This window comes from Sphaeroforma arctica (assembly GCF_001186125.1).
Source record: "Sphaeroforma arctica JP610 unplaced genomic scaffold supercont1.1732, whole genome shotgun sequence".
NCBI classification, from domain to species: Eukaryota; class Ichthyosporea; order Ichthyophonida; genus Sphaeroforma; species Sphaeroforma arctica.
The window spans coordinates 3,289-11,778 of NW_014038826.1; the positions used below are offsets into that span (position 1 = coordinate 3,289).

Here is an 8,490-nt window from a genome sequence, read left to right on the forward strand (position 1 = left end):
GTATACTGTGCACAACTAACAGTCTCAGTGAATTATTTATGTTTTGTATTCAGCGGCTCATAGAAGACTTAAATTACCGACGGTTTCGAACTCATACTCTGTCTTTTAATCTCATATGATATGTATATGGCCCGTACTAATCGGCTCACGCACACATTTCGTCTCGCAGACGACACGTCGGAGGAAACACCACAAAATAAAGTACAAATGCAGCAAGCAGCGCAAACAGACCAGATATGTAACAGGAATGGTTGTATTCGACCGGAGTTCGAGGGCTACCATGGAGGTCTACTTAAAACCAACAGCATGTTTCAAGGTGGTGCGTTGCAGTATCCGGTAGATATTTGCGAACAAGCTGAGACAAGTCCGGATCGTATGCCGTTTATGATGGACGCGCGAATTCAATCTTTATTCAAGGTTTGTTTAATCTAAGGTCTGCATGTGCATTTGGGTTTGTCATGTTTGTGAAAAGAAATTCTGTATTCTTTGGGTTGACTAGAGAATAGATAAATGTCACCATGGTTGGCGTAAATGCTAACATCTAAAAGGTGACTGCAATGATTCTGGTATGATCTTTGCTCGGCAAATTCAGCGATAGCTGTTCCCTTTGTTCTTTCTAAGAAGCCTATCTTGAATACAGAAAGACTACTCTCGTAGGTGGAAACGATTGTTAGTGGTGCATATCAAACTCACGCATGGCACTTCATTGCTGAACAGAAATACGTCAACGAGGATACCAATTACTTAGAGTGGGGCACAGGGGGAAGCACACAGCAGTTCTACGACAAGGTCAGTGCGACATCAAGTTTACCGGTTGGTAGATTTTTGCATTCATGTTCACTTCGCAATATTCTACTTGACGGCTACAGCAGTATTGTACGAGACTAGTTGGTGTGAATTAATGATGCAGTGGTGCAATGCTGACGGGTCGAATGGGGAGTGTAAGACCTTTGCTAGAGATTGTCTGTCACAGTGTACAACCTCAATATGACATCGAGTGCCGCATGATAGAAGGTTTGTTCCCTGCACGCCAGTGATAAGAGTGTACAAGGAGTGTATATCTCGGAAATGTTTGCCATTCATATACATCGAGCACCGCTGACAGGAATTGCTTTAAAGTATACTACCGGGTTCTATATTTCCATATGTCAGGCACAAGTACTTCTCTTAATGCAGAGCCACATGTTTAAATCAAAGCCATCCGCCCAATAGGCTCGTAGGACCCATGGGAATAGTTCTGAAACGTGTGCACTATCGGTGGGGCACACTTCTAACTTGGATTGGTTCACACCACAACTTCAGGTCAAACACATGACCTCGATCGAGAACAACCCTGATTGGTGCGACCAAATGATGAAGAATAAACACGTACAATGCGGCCAGTCTAATGGACAGCTGGACTTCATCTGCACAACCAGAAATGCGGAAGTGGGGTACTTTGGAACACCTCAGGTAAGCGCATATGTTGGATTTCCAGTCTTGCGTAGGGATGTTCTGGAGTTAAGTTGATTGTAGTAAGGAAATATTTGCCTTCTAATTGTTGCACAAACCGAATGATTTTCTCTGTGCGTTTTGCATCTGCCTGAACTCTCTGTAAATATATTTAGTGTGAGTATAGTTTATTATAAATGTCACACTGTTGTAGCCTTCTTTGAGATAATCTTCTCCGCGATTCAAAACGACAAGAAAGTGTGAAAAACTCGGTCAGATTCAATACACCCCAATTATATACCACTCTCATATTTCAAATGTTTTACCCAACAGAAAAAGCACACTGGATACTACAACTACCACAAGTATGTCAACATCATTGACTACTTGCCCAGTGAGTTCTACGATGTGGTCTTGGTGGATGGACGTTTCCGCGTGGCATGTGCCATCAAGGCGCTGCCGTACATCCGCCCAGGCACTGGTGTGTTGGCGATTCACGACTATGAACGTCAACACTACCATAATATTGAGCAGTACTACGACAAGGTATGTGAGTACATGGACCTAAATATTCGCACTTCAGTTGGGATTGTGTTCGAAAGGCCCGTGCGCCTGCTGACAACATTGAATGACACGAGTCGCTTTATCGGATAGTATGTGGTGTGATCATGCTGATGTCACAGATTCTTCACACGGACTGCTTAGCCGAAAGTGCACAGGATGCATAGCTACGGACATTCAGTAGCTAGTTTATCGCGTGGGACGTCTACTAGTCGATATAGTCCGTCTAAGAATGTGATAATTACGGCTGATTATTGCCCTGATCTGAAGTACAGCACTTTAGTGAGTTTTTTTTATAAGCCATATTTAGTTCCGAGGGTTCTTCCGTAGATTTATCGAAGTTCCTAGTTTTGTTTTGCAAGCTCTAAGTTGGATAAATGTTTCAAATTTGGTCAGATTAGATGTGGCATTAAGGTCTATTTGAATGTTTAGATATCCGGAATAACTGGATCATGCTGGATCTTGTTGGATCTTAATGTCCGTATGATAGATTATTAAACGTGGTTCTACTTCATGTATACGATGTATTCAAATTTTTCGAGTATACAAGCCGTATTTTGGTGATGCTGCATTTGTGATGTGTCGTTTTGAGTGCTGTATGATCAATTTTTTGTTGGACTGACTGGACGGTACTTTAAAATACGTGCAGGTTGAGGAAGTCGTCGCTGCGGAAACCTTTGCTATATTCAAGCCCAAAGAGAATATCCCTGAAGCGCAGTATGACGACTACTTGCTATACTTGAACGATCATCAGCGATAGTAAGGTTTAAGTTTTAGTATATATCCTGGAACTGCCGATTCGTCGAAAGAGTTCATCGGTAGTAACAAAGTTAACAGGCGTACTGATGCCTGTATTTACATATTTGTATATGATAGTCCATGTTTTCAAAAACAACTATAAAGCTGCGCCGCTGTCCATATTCTTGGTGCTCTATAATTTACTATCAGGACTTCTACAGGGCCGATGATTTATCAATCCTGTATTCGACCTACGGCTGTTTATTTAGAAGGCTATATATGGCCTGTAATTGTATGCGGTCCGTTCGCGGAGAGCGCCTATATCTCAAACCTGAACAGAATCATGACCCTCTAATAGAGATTAAAAACATACCACGACGGACTAAAGTCCGTAGGACACAGAATCCACTAAATATTTACATAGCACGGTGTTGTTTTCAAAAACACAAAACATAGCCGTCTAAATTTGTATTTAGTTATATGTTTTTTTATAGAAAAACAAAATGCTTTTTTCAGTTTTATTTATCAATGTTTTATTTAGTAGGCTATGAACTGGAAGAATTTGTTTTTTTATTAAAAAAGGCAGAAAGCTGCAACGAGCGACTGCCAACCCTTAGACTAGAGGGTCTCTTACTGTACTGTCTTGGAGTCTTGGACTTGAAGTCGGCAACGGCTCGATTTTTATAGTCAATAGTGCTTGAGCCGTTAAAAAAATGTGTAGACTTCTCAATGCAACACATTAGAATATTTAAAAAAAAATTTACACTCAGTAGTCAGTGCATACTCAGTACGTACAGTACTACAGAATGGAAACTCAGTCTGTATTTTTATTTTAAATATTTACATACTTAGTTAGAGTTAAATACAGTAGCAGAACTTATAGAACTCAGAAGAACTTCAGAAGTCTCTCTCAGTCTATCTCTCTCTCTCTCTCACACACTCCATGAGGAGCGCCCACTCACAACCCATGCCGTACACAGTCTGTCAGTCTGAATTCCGAACTCTTAAGTCACCTCTGTACTTTAAAAACTTTTGCATCCATCTTCAATCGTCACGACGCATGCACTTGACGAGTGATGTGCCAAGGTGACATGTGGCTGTGAGGTGTGGGCTGTGTTAGCTCAATACCTGCCTGTGACCTTGGGCCTGGGGCCTGGGGGCTGGGGGCTGGGGGCTGGGGCCAGGGGCGCCCTGGGCCTGTGTATTTAAAAAAAATGTGTATGCATCATAATGAATGCATTTAAAAAAAAAAGGGATAGTAGAAGATACAAAGCTACTCGCCGGCGGTTTTTAAAAGTGGACAGGAATTTTTCTGTGCAAAACTGCAACAAGGGACATGTGCAAGCACTGCAAGGTTTTAATTTTTATCCACTCCCAAAAACCAGTGAATGGCCCAAGGCCTCAAGCCCCAAACTCAAAAAGTCATATCCTTCGTTTAAATTTAGACAACGACCTCTTCAGACTTCAGTGATCTCTGGTGGGAAGGGGGTGTTTCACAAAAATGAAAGTCACTCCGTGAGTCCGTAACCAAGTTGTCTGCCTACAATTTACAAAGTACAAACAGTAAACACAGTTCAAACATAGTTAAAACACACGAATAACATTGTTTGTAATTGCTTTACTAATTTATAAAAAGAAAAGAAAAGAGCGACTCTACCCACAACCGAGGAATTACTGTATTTACTAACGTCTATTTAAAACACACGAATAACATTATTTGTATATGCATAGCCTTCTCAATTACTCAGAAAGCTATGGTCTATGACTCTATGAGTATGACCCCTTTTTATATTTAAAAAAAGGGGACTGTTTTTAAAATTTGCTTGTTCTACATAATTTACTTTTACCAAACAAAAACATACACTAATTTTTAGAAATCAATATTTATATATATTTCAAATTCCGAAATTATCAGAGTATAAAATCCAAATATCATTCGTTCTATTTTTGTTAAAATTAAAACCCCCACAAAATTCTTTTGTTTTAAATTATTTAAATACACTTTCTACAGATCGATGCGTATTTTCTTTTTGGTGTATAAAGATATTCGAACAGCTGTTGACAGATACACATTCGCACACTGGGTCTGAATTTAATTTACAGAAATTTTCATTCTGCGGCATAACGAGTGGTTTAGTTTAAATATTGAATAATTTTCTGCGGTCGAATCGAGAACCGTAGATTATGATGTATTCAACTATAGTAACAACTGCCATAGTGGCTGCTTTATCTTTAGTAAGTGATGTTTCAGCAAAGAAAGGTAAATCCATTATCGAAGGCGGCACTGATATGGGATTGGGTGTCATAGTTCGTCTAGATCGAGGCAAAGAACCAGAATCATTTAAATCCCGAATGAAGATCGTGCATGGAGATAAATTTGATGAGAAATTGGAGGGAGAAGTATCTGGCGGCTTTGAGTCCGTGTTAGCGATAAACACGGATCCAGATGTTTTAGATAATATATTGGAAGATGAAGATGTTAATGTAGTCGAATATGTACAACTTTACCAAATAGCACGACCGCACGAGACTCGACGGAATGTCAATGGCATAAGTTCATGGCATATGGACAGAATAAACCAACGTAGTTCAGTTTTGGACAGCGATGAACAGTTGGAAGCGGGTAAAAAAATTGGTAAGGATGTAAACGTGTATATAGTCGACACAGGGGTGGACATCAAACACAAAAGTCTGAAAGGCGCAAACCATTTTTACAATGATTTTCCTGACGAAGGTCCCGAGGATTTTCTTGGTCATGGAACCCACGTTGCAGGGTTGGTCGCCGCTCAGGATTATGGACCAGCCACCAATGCTCAAATCCAAAGTGTCAAAGTGCTAGACAAGTCAGGATTTGGTACTACGCTAACAATCATTTCAGGGCTGAATAGAGTACTCAACGAAGTCCTGAAGTATAAGGTTTCAAAGAAGGGTGCTAAGAAGAAAAACATTGTAGTCATGTCTCTATCCGGCCCTCCCTCAAACGTGATTGATGCTCTAATTGTTGAGCTATATCTCGCCAATGTACTAGTTGTGGTAGCTGCAGGCAACGATGCAGGTGATTCCTGCTCTGTGACGCCGGGGCGCAACCCTGCAGCACTCACGGTAGCCGCCACTGATGCCAGCGATCTTCTCGCACCATTCACGAATGTTGGACCTTGTGTCGACATCTTGGCCCCCGGTTCTGATATCGTATCTCTCGCATCTGGTGGCGGCACTCAAGTTTACTCTGGCACTAGTATGGCTGCATCCATAGTGGCAGGTGTAGCTGCGAGCTTGTGGTCGCAGGAAAAGAATCTAAGTGCTCGACAAGTGAGGCGTATCATGTTGATGGGTACCACCTTTCTTGAAGGAGTTACGCACCCCACAACACAAAATCGATTCGTATTTGCAGACGCCGAGGTCGAGAAGACGAAGTTGGAAGATTTCACGGAGGATAAGATCTTGTTTGTCGACTTGGAAACTGCGGCTGGATTCGATGGGACTGGAGTTCCCGATACTAACTGGGATGAGTGGCTTGCACGCCGAAGGCGATACCGCAGTAACGTTCCCGACACTACTATGACCGCTGCTGAAATTGAATCATTCGATGCCACTAGGTGTAGGTATCGTGCCTTCTATGTCGAGGACACCGATTCTGTGTTAGTATATTCCGGCGTGGCTGTTGCCGAGATAAAGGAGAACGGAGAGGCCAACCTTAATGGAATGTTTGACCATCTAAATCTGGTGGATGGGGCTGTGGATAGCATCAGTATCGTAATGTTTCTTCACGTCGTAGGAGTAGACACTACACTCACCGCCTTCAATCCCTTGTATGATGACGGCACAGTTGTCGGTCCGGTTGCTTTTCAAGATAAAGCATCGTTCGAAGCAGCGAGGAGGAGATATAGAGGTTGAAACATATTATTCGACACCTTTTGTATATAAGACAGTTTTGCAAAAAGAGCACACATATTAAAGATATTCCATATTTTGTTTTTTTTAAATGAATACTATACTTGACAATAAAGTAGATTCAAACTTACGTCTCTATTTACATTGATACTGTCTACCACTATTCATGCCTCCCTGTTGAAACAAGAGTCAAAAGTAATATTATCCTGACGAATAATCGTTTAGGTGCCCGTATGTTTTCTGTTTAATAGCTCCTCCTTGTATGGTACTTGATAGTATTAATTTTGAAAAACATTTCAAAACAGCCAAGAAGCTTTAAATGGGTCGCTCACAATTATAATCATAGCAACAAGCGAAGTATGTGATCTCGTTTGCCGTAGGAAGAACAAGGTTGGATTGTTGAGTTATGAACTCATGGATCATGCTAATTATCGAGATTGATATACAACGCCTGTTACTATTTATCAACAAGACTCCTCTTGTATTGAAATGGATAGTATCAACTTTCAAAAGCACTACTCAACAACCAAGGAGTTTCGAATGACTCGCTCCACTCTTATAAATTACCTATAACTATAACTATAATCTTAATTGAGAAGCGAAAAAAACCATCTCGTTTATTGTAGAAAGAACAAGGTTCAAAGAGTGGACAAAAGCTTAAAATGAAAGTCAAAACCAGATCAGCAAACCACCCAGGCTTTCTCACTATAAAAAGAGAGAGGCTGAGTGTAGTATTTCTCTACTAACACTTTGACTATATACTGTAGCGCAGCGCAGGGCCACAAAATAGATACACCACTACAATTTGTAGCTGATTAAAACACGTATGCATATAAAGTGTACATAACTTATGCAACAGCAGCGCAGGGTCACAAAATAGATACACCACTACAATTTGTAGCTGATTAAAATTATAATATTAAATATGTAGCACACTGAAGTGCTGAACAGTGAACAGATATTTACAACTTCACAAGACTATTTACATAGTCAGCGAAGCTGCGAGGCAGCAACGAGCCGACCACTTATTTAAAATAGCGACTGGGAGGCAGCGAATCATATGGCATTATTTAGCATTTTAGCGATATGAAATGGGGCGGCTTTTTTTAACCAAATTACTCTGTGATTACATCAAGTCATGAGTGCCTGTATTCGAATTTCGACTACATATTCGTGTCTGCTGTCATCGGTCCACGGGTCGTAGTCGGGTATAACAACTTCGGCGGGCACAAAGATTACATACGGATATCAGGAGGCTACAAACATACGACTGAGATAGAACCTATACCTGTGGTGGAAACTATACCAAACAACCACGATGGCAGAAGCGACCAACTACCCCGACATAGAATCGGTGTCTCCAGAAGCGCACCGCAAACAGCCGCACGAGGCGAGTGCAGAGAGCACAGATATACAACCAGTTCACGGCGATAAGGATAAGAAAGACAATCCTTTGGGATCGGACGATGAGAAAAAATCGGAAGAGTCTGGGCTTGCACTTCAGAATCGCAATCACCATGGTAACATGTATGCAGAAGATAACAATGCGGTTGGTACCGAGACGAAGGGCAAGAGTCAATGGAAACCGGCTAAGACCGAGAGCGCTGACGACGTACGTGTGCATCTGTACAGTTATTGAAGTTGTTGAATTCATATCATTGCACTTGTGCATGGTCGTAATATATTTCAATTATGCTTTGGAGGTAACTTAAAATGGAGAGTACATATATCGATGCCCGTACCACATTGTTCTATCACACCACTGCAGAAAAGCCAGTCCGAAGAAGACAGTTCACTACATGGAGACGACGCGGAGAACACATATGAGTTGCGCTTTGACCGGGAAAAGACTGTAAGCATAAACCATTA

At 41.2% G+C, this 8,490-nt stretch overlaps 3 protein-coding genes across 3 annotated transcripts in view; all 3 read left to right on the plus strand.

The window, feature by feature from the left end:
- SARC_11515 (hypothetical protein) overlaps positions 1 to 2,920 on the plus strand; it is a 4,456-nt gene extending 1,536 nt beyond the window's left edge. Inside the window, exons 2-6 of the mRNA XM_014294397.1 lie at positions 170 to 417; positions 718 to 789; positions 1,303 to 1,452; positions 1,765 to 1,977; positions 2,642 to 2,920. Of these exons, the coding sequence (XP_014149872.1) occupies positions 170 to 417; positions 718 to 789; positions 1,303 to 1,452; positions 1,765 to 1,977; positions 2,642 to 2,752 (794 nt within the window). The 3' untranslated portion in view covers positions 2,753 to 2,920. The remainder of the gene's footprint in view (positions 1 to 169; positions 418 to 717; positions 790 to 1,302; positions 1,453 to 1,764; positions 1,978 to 2,641) is intronic.
- A 1,910-nt stretch (positions 2,921 to 4,830) lies between these two features.
- Positions 4,831 to 6,693, plus strand: SARC_11516 (hypothetical protein). The gene has a single exon (XM_014294398.1). It carries the CDS (start codon positions 4,915 to 4,917, stop codon positions 6,622 to 6,624), a length of 1,710 nt encoding a protein of 569 aa, XP_014149873.1. The 5' UTR covers positions 4,831 to 4,914; the 3' UTR covers positions 6,625 to 6,693.
- Positions 6,694 to 7,939: 1,246 nt separating this feature from the next.
- On the plus strand, positions 7,940 to 8,473 carry SARC_11517 (hypothetical protein; the record flags this gene model as incomplete). Its single annotated transcript, XM_014294399.1, has 2 exons — positions 7,940 to 8,233; positions 8,390 to 8,473. Coding segments are annotated over 2 exons (378 nt in total), but the record flags the coding sequence as incomplete, so codon positions are not given.
- Between the last annotated feature and the right edge of the window lie 17 nt (positions 8,474 to 8,490).